This window comes from Phascolarctos cinereus, unplaced genomic scaffold, assembly GCF_003287225.1.
Source record: "Phascolarctos cinereus isolate Bilbo 61053 unplaced genomic scaffold, phaCin_HiC Scaffold_4;HRSCAF=312, whole genome shotgun sequence".
NCBI lineage: Eukaryota > Metazoa > Chordata > Mammalia > Diprotodontia > Phascolarctidae > Phascolarctos > Phascolarctos cinereus.
Genome location: NW_027555847.1, coordinates 74,523,236 through 74,539,461, shown reverse-complemented (window position 1 = coordinate 74,539,461; position 16,226 = coordinate 74,523,236). Strand labels below are relative to the sequence as shown.

Sequence of the window (16,226 nt, the reverse complement as noted above, 5' to 3'; positions counted from 1 at the left end):
GGACACCTTGAAGAATATAGGTTCAAAAAAAAAAGCCACAAGCCATATAAATTTGTGAGACAAATTAGAATCAATCAGCACTGGAAACCCCAGATGTAACCAGGCTATCACAACACAATTTTGTTGGGCTGAGAGCATACCAGAAATGGACAGCAGCAAGATCTTCACAAAGTTGCTATGTAGTGAGTGAAAAAGGGGCAAGGCATTAAGACAGATTGAACCAATTAGTCTGACAATCATTGCTTCAACAAGCATTTGTTGAATCTACAACTGTGGGGATACCACTATTTGCTGATTGGGGTGACTTTGGGCAAGTTTTTAACCCCACTGAGCTTCAGATTATTTATCTCTAAAATGGGAGTAACAGCCACTCCTACTACCTTCCACAATAGGTTAAAGTGGGAGTCAAAGGAGAGACTGTATGGGAAGGTACCTTGTGATAGTGAAAGTGTAAAAGGAAAAATGCTGCCTCCTACTACTAGTAGTGCTGGGCAGTAGGAATTTTGAGTCAGAAGGGACTTCAGAGGTCAGCCAGTCCAACCCCCTCATCTTGCAGAGATCTTACTGTGACCCAAGAGACGTTAAGGGACTGCCCCAAGTGAATAAATATCAGAGCTGGGATTCAAACCCAGGTCCTCTCGCTCCAATTTTGATGTTCTTTGTTCTGCATCACACAGAAAAAGATGATAGCAAGAGAACAATAGTAAACAAAGTCTCAGGAAGTTTACCAACTAGGCAGGCATCAGACATCTAGCCCAACTTCTTTCCAGATCAGGAAACTGAGGGCTAGAGACTTGAAGTGACTTGCCCCGGGGACCTATTGATAGTTAAGTGGGAGACCTGGGATTTAGATCCAAGTCCTCTTGCTCCAAATCTCATATTCTTTTCACTTCACCAGCCTCTCCCCTGTACATACAAATATTGAAGGGATTTCAAATAGAGAAATCATCAGAATATGGTTGGAATGAGGCTTCCCAGTAACAAGACATATGGATAAGATCTACTGACAAACAGCAGGAGCCGCAGTAAACTAAACTAATATGTAGGAGTCAGGGATAGATGTAATGCTCAAGTCTTGGCAAAAGCATCCAAAGGGCAGAGTTTACAGGAACACACTACTGAATTCATGTGGCCTTTAAAGTCACACATATATATATATATATATATATATACATACATATATACACATATATATACACACATATATATACATATATATATATATATATATATATTGAGTAGCAGCAGTGAGCCTCTGTTTAATAGAAAAGAAAATGACATGTATTCATTAAGTATAAGCACATTCATTTCCCCTGTATGAGTTTCCATTGAGGCTGACATCAGTGTTATTGTTAATCACATAATGCTGTAATTTTACACCATCTGTTGATTTCTTTGAGGAATCCCATCTTATTTACCTTGCCCCATATTCTTTCACCACATTGTAGCTCTGTGAGAATATTGCTGCTGTCCAGCTGTCATATGCTCTCAGCCCAACAAAACTGTGTTGCAATAAACTGGTTACATCAGTGACTAGGTTCAGGCTTAGCTCGTTATATTGTGCTTCATTTTATTGCACTTCACAGATGTTGTGTTTTTTTACAAATTGAAGGTTTGTGGTGACCCTATGTCAAGCAAGTCTATTTATTAGTGCCATTTTTCCAAAATCATGTACTCACATGGTATCTCTGTGTCACATTTGGTAATTCTTGAAATATTTCAAACTTTTCCGTTATCACATCTTTGATCAGTGATCTTTAATATTACTATTGTAACTATCTTAGGGCAGCAGAAATCTTGCCCATATAAGACGGGGAATTTAATTCATAAAGGATATATGTGTATTCTGACTGCTCCACAGACTCACTGTTGCTGGTCTCTCTCCCTCTCCTTGGGCCTCCCTATTCCCTGAGACACAATGATATTGAAGAATATTACATAAACTTTGTTGATAAAACAGTGGCAGAGTTTGAGAACATTGACTTCAAGTTTGAAAGAAGTTCTATTGTGGGTAAAATGTTATCAAACTGCATCACATGCTACAGAGAAATCTTTAGTGCAAGGAAAATAAATCGATGTGGCAAACTTCATTGTTGTCTTATTTTAAGAAATTGCCACAGCCACCCAGCTCTCAGCAACCACTACCCTGATCAGTCAGCAGCCACCAACATGGAGGGAAGACCCTCCTCCAGCAAAAAGATTACAATTTGCTGAAGGCTCAGATGATAGTTAGCATTTTTTTTTTAGCAATGAAGTACTTTTAAATTAAGGTATGTACATTGTTTTTTTAGACACAATACTATTTCATACTTAATAGACTACAACATAGTTTAAACACAACTTTTATATACACTGGGGAACCAAAAAATTCATGTGACTCACTTTACTGTGATGTTCACTTTATTTTAAGGGTCTGGAACAGAACTCATAATATCTCCAAGGTATGTCTGTATAGAAGGCACTGACTTGGAATCAGGAAGACCCAGATTCAGATTCTCCCTCCAACACTGTGTGACCACAGGCAGGTCTTAATCTCTTACAGTCTCAGTTTCTTCATTTCTAAAATAGGGACTATACCCTGTAGCCCTCAATTCAAAGGACTATGGTGAGACCCAATTCGATAACATATAAAGTGTTTTTCAAATCTCAAAGTGCTATATATGTACCAATTATTAGTAGTATTATTATTAAAGAAGTATCCTGGAGAACTGGATATGAATCAAAATGGCTTGGGTTCAAGTTTTGCTGACTCTGGCCAAGTCATTTGACTTATTACTTAATATCTTATTTCCTTATATGCTTCTCAATATTCCAGGCAACTCTAAGACATTAAATTACAGCTTAGTTGCCAATACACTGATGAAATCACAGTTTTAGACTATTATTGTTGTTGTTGGCAGTGATGGTGGCATCATAATCATCATGCTTAGAGAAATTGTGTGGGTTTTTCAAATTATTAAATCTATTTCCTCCCCTTTACTACCCCTCCTCAAAAAAAATTAAAAAACACCCACTTTAAATTGAAATCCAAACATATAAACACCCTTTTTAACATACTGCATGCCCCCAAGAAATCTAAAGGATTGGAAACTAGCATTAAAATAGTTTTTATTAAAAATACAAAGTTGTTTATCCTTATAATTGATTTTTTAAAAATTGGTCATTTTTGTTAGAGCTGAAAGAGACTTTAAAGATGTAGTTTAACTTCTTTTACTGATGATGAAACTGGGGTCCAAAGACATTCACTGACTTGCCCAAAGTCTCTCAGCTAGCAAATTGTGAAACTGTGACTAAATCTCAGGTCTTCTGAACTCCCAGCCCTCCCTCCAATACCTTCCTACTGGGATAATACACTAGGAGTGACACCATGAATATGCATGAACTACGGTAATATTGGAGAGATAACTGAGGAAATCATTCACATTTCAGGAGAGAAAATATTTGAATGACTGAGAACAAATCCCTCCTGCCAGCAGCCAACTACAGAAGAACACATTCTGGGGTCAGCTGCTTCAAAGCTCACTCCTGAGCATCACTGTGTTATCCTAGGAACCGAGATCCACTTAAAAATTACATTTGGTGGGCTGTGAGAAGGAAAATGGGAGGTGTATTGTTTGTCACAGGTTTCTGTGGTCTTTGGTTCTTTCATTGATTTAGAAAAATAGTTTCCCCAATGTGAGCAAAGATAGGTGTGTTGAAAGAAATACACCTCCAAAACTTTTTCCAGTTTTAAGAAATTGGCTAAGAAACTACTACTGTATTTGTGCTGTCAAGAAGACTCTTGTGTGGTGTGGGAGACTGGACTAAACGAGCTCTAAATATCCTTTCCAACCCCAAAATCTGGAGTCATTTATTCTCTTTAAAAAAATTCCCTCACACTTTATCTGTTTAAAGTCTATGAAATGACACCAAGGTGTGTCTGAGCACAACTTACATGCAGAAAACTACCTCTGAATAATTCAGAGCTGCCACATATCTATCCATATGACATTAGAATTCAGCTTATTGCTGTGTGACCCTGGTCAAGTCACTTAAACCCATTGCCTAGCAAAAACCAACCAAACAAACAAAATCCCTCTACACATACAGGTCCGCCCCTCTTGGGCAGCTTATAGTCCTAGAAAGTTGCCTACAGCTCGGGAGGGGTGAGCCTTGCCCGGGTCACACAGCCAGAAGGTATCAGAGGCAGCTCTTAAACACAGATCTTGGCTCTGAGGCCAGTTCTCTACTCTTTATACCCATACTACTTGCTAGCTGAAAAGATTCAGGGGAAAAGAATATAAGATCTGGAGTCTACAGACCTGGGTGTTAATGCTGACTGTACCACTACCTAGCTGTGTGACCTTGGGTAAATCAATATGCCTCTCTGTTTCCTAATCTGTAAAATGAAGAGTTAGTGTTAGAAGATACTTGGAGACTTAGTGTTAAATGAGTAACAATAATGAATGATGCAAGACAGCTACTATCCAGTCTTCAGTACTTTGCTGTCACAAAAAGTTCAGACATCTTTGTGTGGCATTTAAGTCCCTTCTGCAATCTACTCTCCATTAATCTCATGTTGTTCCCCACTATGATCCAGTCAAACCAAGTGCCCCCCAAAATCTCCTGCTCCTTCCTGCCTTTATTCACACCATTAACAACAATAACTCACAGCTAGCATTTGTGTAGGCATTTTACACTTGCAAAGGCATTTTACATATTGTCTCATTTCATACTCACAATAACCCTGTAATGTAGATGCTATTATTTGTCCCCATTTTATAAACAAGAAAACTGAGGCTAAAAGAGGCAACTTGCCCAACATCATATAATTAGAAGTATTTCAAAAAAAACTATTTCAGAAAAGAGTGGAATTCAGATCTTTCTGACTCCAAGTCCAGCACTCTATAGAGGAATCTAGGTAAAATGATGGGCCAGGAGTCAGGAAGGCCTGAGTTCAGTTTCAGCTTCAGACATTTACTACCTGTGTGACCCCCATGCAAGTCACTTAACTTCTCTCTAATGCAGTTGCCTTCTCCATAAAATAGAGACAACAATTGTATCTATCTCCCAGGGTTGCTTTTAGGATCAAATGAGATAATATTTGTGAAGTACTTAACACAGTTCCTGGCACATAGCAGGCACTTAATAAATGCTTATTTTCTTCCCAAATACTGTACCATCTAGCTGCAACTTTCACACTGTCTGAAATGTCTTCCTATTCTTCCTTTGCTTACTGAATTCTTACTCATCTTTTAAAGCTCAACTCAAATTCTTTCTCCTCTAGCTATATCAATAAGAGAAAAAAAGAAATGGAAGGAATTAGAATAGGCAATGAGGAAACAAAACTATCGCTCTTTGCAGATGATATGATGGTATACTTAGAGAATCCTAGAGAATCAACTGAAAAATTGATTGAAACATGAATTCAGCAAAGTTGCCTGATATAAAATAAATATACATAAATCATCAGCATTTTTATATATTAGCAGCAAAGTCCAGCAGGAAGCAATAGAAAGCTTTCATTTAAATTTCATTTAATTTCATTTAAAATTTCATTTAAAATAACTGCAGACAATATAAAATACTCAGGAGTCTACCTGCCAAGACAAACCCAGGAACTATATGAACAAAATTACAAACCACTTTTCACACAAATAAAGTCAGATCTAAACAATAAGAGAAATATTCATTGCTCGTGGGTAAGCCTCATTTCTCAAACATATAGAAAAGAGTCAAATGTATAAGAATATGAATCATTCCCCAATTGATAAATGGTCAAAGGATATGAACAGACAATTTTCAGACAAAGTAATCAAAGCTATCTATAGTCATATGAAAAAATGTTCTAAATGACTGATTAGAAAAATGCACATTAAAACAAGTCTTAGGTATCACCATACACCTATCAGATTGGTTAATATGACAGAAAAGGAAAATGACAAATGTTGGAGGGGATGTGGAAAAAATTGGGACACTGGTGGAGTTGCAGAGCAACTTGGAGAGCAATCTGGAGCTATACCCAAAGGGCTGCAAAATTGTGTCTGCCCTTGGACCCAGCAATACCACTGATTTGTCTGTATCCCAAAGAGATCAAAGCAAAAAGAAAAGGACATAAATGAAAAAAAAGTGTGTAGCAACTCTTTTTGTGGCAAAGAATTGGACATTGAGGGTATGCCCATCAATTGGGAAATAGCTGAACAAGTTGTGATAAATGAATGTGATGGAATACTATTGTGTTACATGAAATAATGAGCAGAATGGTTTCAGAAAAGCCTCAAAAGATTTATATAAGATGATGCAAAGTGAAGTGAGTAGAACTAGAACAATCGTACATAATAACATCAGTGTTTGGGAATGATAATCAATTATGAATGACTTAGCTATTCTGATCAATACAATGACCCAAGACAGTTCCAAAGGACTTATGACAAAAAATCTATTCACCTCCAGAGAGAAAACTGTTGAAGTCTGAATGCAGATCGAAGTATACTTTTTTTTACTTTCTTTTTTTTTTTTTTGGTCTGTGTTTTCTTTTGCAGCATGGTTAATATGAAAATATGTTTTGCATGACTTCATATGTATAATCTGTATCATATTGCTGCCCTCTCAAGGAGGAAGGAGAGGAAGGAAGGGAAAGAACTTGAAACTCAAAATTTTTAAAAACAAATGTTAAAAAAAATTTGTACACATAATTGAGAAAACATATTAAAAATGAGGCCAAACAAAGCTGATTTAAACAAAGGAACAAACGAATGCTACCTCGTCTAAGAAACCTTATTTTGTCACTCTGGCTAGTAAGAGCTGCCTCTTGATTCCTTAAAAGCCACTTTTATAAGTGTTGAACTTATTCTAGTGGCACTTATTATAGTTACTTATTATTATCTTTTTCGATTTCATGGCTCCCACCATATTGTAAACTCCATGAAGGAAAGAACTGCATTAAAAAAAGAAAGCAGCTAAAATTTTTCTCTCCCCTTAGTGCCTATTACAGTGTTCTGCACACAATAGGCACATAATGGATATTTGCTATCCATTGTTAAATAATTGATGGCAAAATTTTGTGCACTATTACAAATGCAGTGATGGACTCAAGGAAGATTTCATAGGGACTTTAATTTATCTGACTAGATTTGATTAGTGAACAAAGTGTAGATGGGGGAGGAAGGAGGACAGAAGCATAAGGTTTAGGTATTTGGTAAATATTTACTGATTTAAATTGCCATTGCCTGGATGGTCAGACTTAGAAGACTACATATTAACATTACTTATATTCTGTCATATTTTTATTTATTTTGTTAAGTTTTTCCCAATTATATTTTCATCTGATTTCCTCCACACACAGGAGTGTTGCAAGAAGCAAGTGGGCCACTTGTTTGCCACTTATGGTTTAGAATTTCCCTTTTTCAAACATCAAGATAATGTTTGCTTTTTTTCTAGATGCAGCCCATTTTACCACGTATATGATGTTACCATGTATTGATGTTACTTCCTTAGTAGAAGTGAAAGTTTCCTTTATTTTTGTACTCTGAGGTCATATACAGTAGGAGAATTCAACTCCAGAACAGATGGAAAGATGCTGAAGTGAACTGAATTGATTATTTGAATTTAGACCTGTGTGGTGCAAATTGAGGTAAAAACTGGGATTCAGGTTGAATCTACCATGAGGCTTAATTATTATTACTTCATTTCTGTTTTCATTGCTTAGTGATGGTGAGTTTTTTAAAAGTTAAGTCTTAGAGATTCCATCCCATGAAGATATGGCTAATTCACCCATGCGGCTATGTCATATGCTTCTCTAGCATCCACCACAAGAACTGCACAGTCCAGGCCTTTAGTACACACCCAATAAAGACATAATGATTTATTGATTTTAAAAAAAGTTGTATTAGAAAGCAATCAATATTACAAAGTTTGAATAGACATTGTAAAGCTTACCACATGGTAGAGCAGTCAAAATTCACCAAAAGCCATTTGTGAGGATTGAAGTTATATGAATCTGCGAACTAATAGAGAAAAGCAATTTAAAAATGATTAGAAAATTAAGTTTCTTCTCCAGTAGTCAAGCCACTCATTCGTCATTGAACAAAGCTCTGACACTCTATCTAGCAATAATTATATTAATGTTAATAGACAGTCTAAAAATGATATGACCTCTTCAACCCCTCTATTCCTTGCCCATTTTGGTCATTCTGCCACAGTCATTGGCACCCAGGACTGAAGGTGATTTTGTGTTTTTCTTTGTTTCTTAGCTTGCTGTGGGCAAAAAAATTATCAATAATAGCCAATTTTCAGAGGGCCTGTGGTAAGAATGGTAGATCCTCCTGGGATGGTTTATGGCATCTATGGACAAGAATCACACAAGATGAGAAGGTACAGATGGGTTATGATCTCTACCAATGGAGGAGAATGAACTCATAGATCCATTGAAACACATTAATGAACTCATGGATCCATTAAAATGCTGAACATATAACTAGATCAGTATTCCAAGTTAAGAACATAATAACTTGAAAGAGGGAAAGCAAACTATTTTCTTACTTTTTGTAAGAAAAGTCTGGACACCTCTGCTCACTTTAATTGAGCTACTAGCTTCAACATGAATGTGTTATACTCTTTATACCCCACAGGTTCATAGACTATATCAGAATATATCATACAATATATCATAGAAATTATCAGGTGGCACAGTAGATAGAGGGTTGGCCTTGGAGTAGAGAAAACCTGAGTTGAAATCATGCTTTAGAGACTTTACTAGCTGTATAACTCTGGGCAAATCAATTAATCTTGCTGTGCCTCAGTTTCTTCATCTGTAAAATGGACTCAATCGCCTCTAAGATCTAATTTTTGACCTATTGTTTCAAATAACTCTCCTTCTACCTTTAAAGCATGCTGACTTTGGTAAACCACTATATGTTCAACCTGTCCATGTCCTCTGTGATTATTGTCAGATCGTATTCCTTTCCCAGCTTTTATCTTTTCAAAAGAAAGTATCTTTATTTTTTACCACAATAGTCTTATTTTATGGATTCTTCTGTCTGCTACTCAATGACTTTCAAAGGAATTTACAGATTTTGAAGGAATGTAGTGCACTATTACAGGGTGTTCTCAACACCAGACTGCTTCAAGAGGCTGAATTTTTTGGACAGAGCAATTCTCAAAGTTATCTACAAAATTATGGAGGAATCACTCTCAGTATCTGCAGGGGGAGCATCCACTTTGAAGAAATTGCAGTTCCTTGAAGTATTCAAATATTGAGGGTATATAGATGATTCTTATTTCAGAATTATTGAGTTTGAAAAATTAGAAATGTAGCCAGGATGTATTATAGCCTGAAATTAATTTAGCTTAGATTTGGGTATTTTTTTTTGTTTTTTTACTACATCTATGATTTCATTAGTTTATGGAACACCTAGTGAGGAAGCTCTATCAATGCTGATCAGCCAGTTTCCTGATATTTAAAGATTTAGAGTTTTGCCTAAGACATTGAGAAATTTAATCTCTCCAAATAAATTTTTTTCTCTCTGATGACAAGGACTATTTTTTTTTGTCTTTGTATCCTCAGCACCCAGCAGGTGTTAAGTAAAATACTTGTCAAATGAACAAATGATGGAGTAGTATTCAGATACACAGAGCACAGAATTTGGAGTCAGGAGAAACCTAGGTCCAAGTCCCAGTTCTACCACTTACTGTCTGTGTGCTTAGAGGCAAGTCGTTCTCTAAGACTAGAGTTTCTTCATTTGTAAACATATTAATAATATTTGCCCTACCGGCCTGACAGGGTTGTTGCAAGGAAAGTGCTTTGTAAGCTAACAAGGCTACAGAAATGTGAGCTTTTAGGATGATCTGCTTCCTCAGGGTTACAGCCTGCCTCTCTTCAAGGAAAGAACAAGAACTCTTAAGTTCTAAAATAATAACCCCAAAGCAGCATGCACAGCCAGGACTTGTGTGCTCTGATTGTAACACTTCAAACATGGCTTCAGATAAATACTACAATTTCTGGCACATACAAAAGGTATAAGGTTTTTCGTTCCCTGGCCAATGCACACGATCTGTGTTGTGTTGGAGGACTAGGTATCCTGTCCCCTCCCCACACACAGAGACACACATTGAATCCATTCTGTGGGTGCTTCTGGGTACTGGGAGCAGGGGAGACACAAAGAACTGAAAACTCAGACCCCTCATCTCCGAGCCCAATCTCATGGATGATCTTCTACTCTTCCGTCTTTGTTAATATTCTCTATCTTTATGAACCTCTCTTTTATTTGCAAAAGGGTATAAAGAGCAGAGGGAGCACCAAAGGAAGAAGGAAAAGTGTAAATATCAGAGGTGAGAAATCTCCAAGACAGTTGGTGCCTAACTCCTGTGCTGATAAAGCCTGACCCCTTACTTAATTTCCTACCAGATTCCAATAAAAGTAATTTTTTTTAAAGACAGGAAATTACAGTAAGCTTAATTTGTTGATAAGAAGGAAACAAAAGGTTAAAAAAGGGCTTTGTTTGTTAGGAATTTTATTAGTTCTCTCCTATGTGGCTGTTTTGTTTAAACTTCTTTCATTACGGAACAGTGATATTTTCCTCTGGCTGACAGGAGAGAAAGGTCTTATCTTGGAGCCTAGGGCTACAGCAGGAAATTGCAGCCCCCTTATCTGACCCTCAGAGCAGCCAGTTCCTTATTCAGACAGGGTAAAGAGCAGTACACAATATTGAAGGTAAATTCCACATGACTCATTGCCAAGGATTAAACTCCGTCTGCCATAGATAGGATCTTGCTCTCATGTCCATCAGAGGGACTGCCATGATGCCTGTGCACCTTGCTCTCTGAAAGGTAAACCCCCAACTTGTTGAGGACCCTTCAAAAAAAAAACAAGTAGAGATCCTAAGGATGTTGGAGCTAGAAAGGCACTGGAGAGACACCATTTAGTCTAAAAGCTTGCCTTTAAGGCAAAAGCTAGAACATTCAGGAGAACAAAATAAGTCAAAAGATTTAACCATGCTCGAGGAGAGACACAGCTTGGCAGTGTGGACAAAGCAGTGTATAAAAGGTTGACCCTGGAGTCTCATATTATCTCTGTGACGCTGAGCAAATCTCTTAACCTTTCTATAAGTTGAAAAATAATTGCTGATATGCATTAATAGGGGAAATTTACTCATTATTGTTGTTCTCTATAATTATACAATCACAGATCTATAAAAAGAGGTTTAAGGTACTGTGGACACAAAGAAATATTTAGTCTGCAAAGACTGTCCCTGCCCTCAAAGAGCTAACATCCATGTAATTCTCATGGATTTGCACATATACCTTCGGCAGAATATGAGCCCCTTGATGACAGGGACTATTATGGCTTTATTTTTGTATCTATAAACCCACACAGTGCCCACTACATAGTAGGTGCTTAGTAATGGTTTGCTATTGAATTGAATTTGGTTGATCAAGCTTTAAGAAGCAACTATCATAGTGAATAGACAGTGAGCCTCAGAGCTAGAAAGACCTTAGTTCAAGTCTTGCCCTTTAACCCTTACTGACAGTGTAAACTTAAGTGAGTCACTTAACCTCTGAAAAATCTAGATTATAAGTCATAGAGAAAGTACCAATTTATATTGGTAGAGGGAATTTGCTCACTTGACACCTATATTGATGCAACTTCAGGTCCAGTCCCTATCCCTATCTCAATCAAGCTTGCCACAAAAATAAATCCTAACGAAAGGCAAAGGGATACACATGCTCACCTCAACCCCATTCAGAAGATGCCGAAATTCAGGGCAGATGAAGGAACTTCCTGCATATGCTGCATCAATATGCATCCAAATATTCTCCTTATTACCTAAAATACAGAAGTGTTTGAGAGGTACAAACCTATAAAGCCTGATGGCCTTATGACTTCGAATGTTATATTCCTTAATTTCTGAGTTCCCACAAGGTCCTGTATATAAGTGGTTCCTTACCTAATATGCTGACATTTACAAAGCATGTTCATGCACATTACCTCATTTGACCTTCATACTAACCCTACAAGGTTATATTATTACCATTATTAACAAAGGAGGAAATATGCTTTGTAAAGTGCTTGCCAAAGTACACACTACATAGTAAGAGGCTGAAGCCAGGAGTAGAACCCAGGTCTTCTAAGTAGCTAGATAGATAGTGTAGTAGATGAGATTGCCGGATTTGGATTTAGGAAGCCCTGAATTCAAATCTTGCTTCAGACACTAGCTGTGCGAGTCACTTAACCTATCTCAACCTCAGTTTCCTCATCTGTAAATTGGGCATCTACCTTACAGGATTGTAGTGAGAATCAAATGTAGCACACATAAAGCACTTTGTAAATGCTACCTATTATAACCATTCTGACTCCAAGTCTAATGTCCCCTGCTGCTCCGTAAAGTAGGCGTGCAATAAATATTTGTTGATGAGAATAACTGAATTCCTAAAACACCTCTTTCATCATGTCAGTCCTCTACTCAAAAGCCTTTAATGGCCTTCTATTACTTATGATATCAAGCCCAAGTTCTTCAATAGGAATCACTTTCAAGGCTCATGATAATCTAGCTTCATTTTAGCTGCCCAAGCTTGTTTCACCAGTATGATCTCTATTCTGGTCATGCCAGTTTCTCTCCCTACACATCATATTCATTCTTGCCTCAGTCTGCTATTTCCCAAAATAAGATGGAAGTTCCTGGATGTCAAGGATTATTTTGTTTTTGTCTCTATATCCCAAGTACCTAGCTCTGTGCTTGGCACATAATAAGTAAGCACTTAATAAATGCTTGTTGGTGTTGAAGATGTTGTAGAATTCTCTTTAATCCACTTGGAGCACCCTTCCCTCCCCAAAATACCCTTACAAATGCCCCCATTGAAATCCTATCTAATTTTCAAAGTTTAACTCAAGTCCTACCTTCTCTGTTATGGTTCCAGTCTATGTGGATTTCTATTCCCTGTAGCCCAATTGCAATTATTGCCTCTACCACACAAGTCAGTGCGTAATTATACACCAATAAGCTGCAAACCATCTTGAACTCTATTGTGCCAATAGGTCAGGGTCTTCCCCCAACAGGGAGGAAGAGGAACATGCAGATGGAAAAACAATCTTACCTACTCATGACTGGTACATTTCAAGGCTCCTGGGGTCTGTTTCCCTGAGAATGATACCTTTGCAAATAAACCCAGCTCTCTCTGTTACTTCAGTATAAAACCGCAGACCTCTCAGGCTATTCTGAATCAGTCTCTAGTCTGGATAGAGTCAATTTCTGGGTTGTGGTTATGTGCACAACTTCATTTCTCAGAAATAGACCCAGATTGAGAACCAAGGGTGGTGGTGAGGTAGGAACACATGTCTCCTTGTTTCCTTTTTGTGTGAGTTTTCAGCTTGTGGTTTGTATGCTAATAATAAACCCTGTAGTTAGATTAGAGATAGGTAGAATAGAGGTAGAATTGATCACCCAGTCATTGATTAGGGCAGGGCTAAACAAGATGTAGCCCCGGATGTAATAGTATATTGCTGCACCATAAGAAAGCAACAAACACTTATTTAGCATTATGTTTCAGTAGCTGGGTATACAAAGAAAGGCAAACAATGTTGTCACTGGCCTCCAGGAACTCATTCTAATGGAGGAGACAACATATAAATAACTATGTATACGAGATATACAAAGCTAATCTCAGAGGGAGAGGAAAGGCACTAGCTATAGGGATAGAGGGTAAACAGATTGGAAAGGTCCTCTTGCAGAAGATGGCATTTGAGCTAAGTCTTGAAGGAAACCAGGAAAGCCAAGAGGCTAAGAATTCAGAGAAATATGGGAAGACTTCTATGGATTAGTACTAAGGGAAGTAAGCAGAACCAGGGAAGCAATAGACACAATGACTACACAATGTAAATAGAAAGAACAGTCAAACAAATGGAGCTGAATTCTGTGTGATAATAATGACCAAGCTTGGACCTAGAAAAGAGTTGAGAAAATGGATATGTCTTCTTTCATTGTGATATTGTATGTGCACTATTGAATATACTTCAGATACAATCAATGTCTTTGTGAGTTTTACTTTTTTTTCTTTTTTTCTTTTTATTAATCTTTGTTTCAAGGGATGGCTCACCGTGAAGGGGATAGAACAAAGATATGTTCAGAAACGTCTTTCATAAAAACAAAAGACATCAACAAAAATAAGATAAAATAAATGTAGGAAAGGTAGACTGCAGCACTACCATAGAGCTGGGCATGTACTCTGATCGTTTACTAAAGGACAGAAATCGTGTTAACACCTCTCAACTGGTCTCTTGGCATCTATGACAAAAGCTAACTGCTCCTGAGTCAGGAAGAACATTCTGTCAGTAAAAGCATGAAGAGCAAAGCTCTACCCTTCTTTTGAGAGGCTAACTTTGAAACTCTACCTTCTGTTCCTTAGACTTCCAGTAAGGGTGGGAGCAATTTTTTTCTCCCCTTCACCCCAGTGGCAATGTTGGTCCACAGAGCAGTAAGACCATGTGCTTGCCTCCAGGGAGCCTGAGTTCCTGGCTGCCTTTTTCCTTTGTGTGTGTGTTTTTTCCCCGTGAGCGTAGGCTTCTGAGCAGCAACCAATGATTCTGAGAGATGTATATTCCCAGCCTTGGTGACAAAGTGGTAAATTTGAGTTTCTGGACTTCTGATTCAGTGATGGCTGTCAGTGGGAGGGGATTCCCATAACAGCATGGCTTTCTGAGGAGAAGAGCACCCCTATCAAGTGGATGCCACTATTGAAAGGATTAAGCGAGTCCAAGCCATAGTCTGGCTGACAAGATCTGTCTGGAACTTGTGAGCTTTTCAAACAACAAATGTCTGAAGTGAGAAGGAAATAATCTGTTCATCAGTCCCACAAAGTACTTTTACCTTTTAGAGATACAATAATTATGAGGGGCTATTGATTTATGTTTTAAGTATATATTGACATGTGTTCATGAGATCTGTGTGTATTAAGTTTTTTGTGATGGAGGAAATAGCTATTATACACTTGATATTTATTTTGTACATATCAGCTAGGTGACACGGTGGACACTGGGCCTGGAGTCAGGAAGACCTGAGTTCATATCTGGCCTCAAATACTTAACTAGCTGTGTGACCCTAGGTAAGCCACTTAATCTCTGTTTGCTTCAGTTTCCTTCTCTGTAAAATGGAGATCATAGTAGCACCTATCTCCCAAGGTTGTTATGAGGATCAGATAAAGCAGTTAGCATAGCGCCTGGTACATTGTAAGCTCTATATAAATGTTAGTTATTATTATTAATTATTATTATTACCATTGAGTACTTTTTTTAAAGCAGGGACCCATGTTAATCCTTCCTAGGGAAATTCTACACTGAAATCCTAAAGCTTTGCATGAGAGATTTTCCCCAGAGTTCTATTTGGGGGTAATATGTAATGATCTGGAGAGAGTTTAATTTGGGGTAAGTCCATCCCAGGGTTGATTTCAGACTTCATGTGAGTACAGGGTTAAGAACCTCTTGTAGGAATGGGCCCACGATGGGTCACTTAAGGTTGGTTGGTTTGTTTGTTTTAAGAACAGAAGTTTAAAAACAGGCAGAGAAATATAGAGGGGACTAAGCTTGTTTCTTGAGATTCAGAACTTTACTAACTCTGATGGTGAAAAAAACAAAGCCATCACATTTTCTGGGTAACAATACCCTCTTGGGCAGCTTTTATGCTATAGATTCTTCCCAGCTCCCACCTGCTCCATCTGGAATCCCACTCGATGCCTGCTATATTCTTGCTCCCAAGGGGCTTCAGCTTCTGGGCCCTAACTGCTATGTGGAACTAAAGCCTTGGATCAGGCTTCATGTCTATACCACTTCTTTTGCCTGGCTACTTAGCTCTGGCCCATGAAAGGAAACACTTTGTTTCACTCTCTGTGCCCCCAGCTTCAGTTTCCTGCATTGAAAGGACTTTTATACAAGTAATGAAAACTGATGGGTAGGTACTCTCCAAATAATATGGTCAAAGGACACGAACAGACAGTTCTCAAAGGAAGAAATCCAAGGTATAAACAGCCATATTTAAAAAATGCTTCAGATCACTAGTAATTAGAGAAGAGCAAATTAACTGATTAGAAAAGATAACCCAAAAAAGAACATGACCAAATTTGGAGTGGCTGGAAGAAAACAGGCAAATTAACACACTGTTGGTGGAGCTGTGAAGAACTGGTCCAGCCATTCTGGAAAGTCACTAACCCAAAGAGATTAAATTAAGAGGAAAAGTACTATTGTACAAAAATTTTACAGA

At 37.8% G+C, this 16,226-nt stretch overlaps 1 protein-coding gene across 2 annotated transcripts in view; it reads right to left on the bottom strand.

Moving 5' to 3' along the window:
* DDC (dopa decarboxylase) overlaps positions 1 to 16,226 on the bottom strand; it is a 113,068-nt gene that overhangs the window by 32,302 nt on the left and 64,540 nt on the right. For both annotated transcript variants that reach the window (XM_020981309.2, XM_020981308.2), the window contains exons 8-9: positions 11,709 to 11,803; positions 7,918 to 7,985 (exon numbers count right to left, since the gene is read on the bottom strand). In XM_020981309.2, coding sequence (XP_020836968.1) covers positions 7,918 to 7,985; positions 11,709 to 11,803 — 163 coding nt within the window. The remainder of the gene's footprint in view (positions 1 to 7,917; positions 7,986 to 11,708; positions 11,804 to 16,226) is intronic.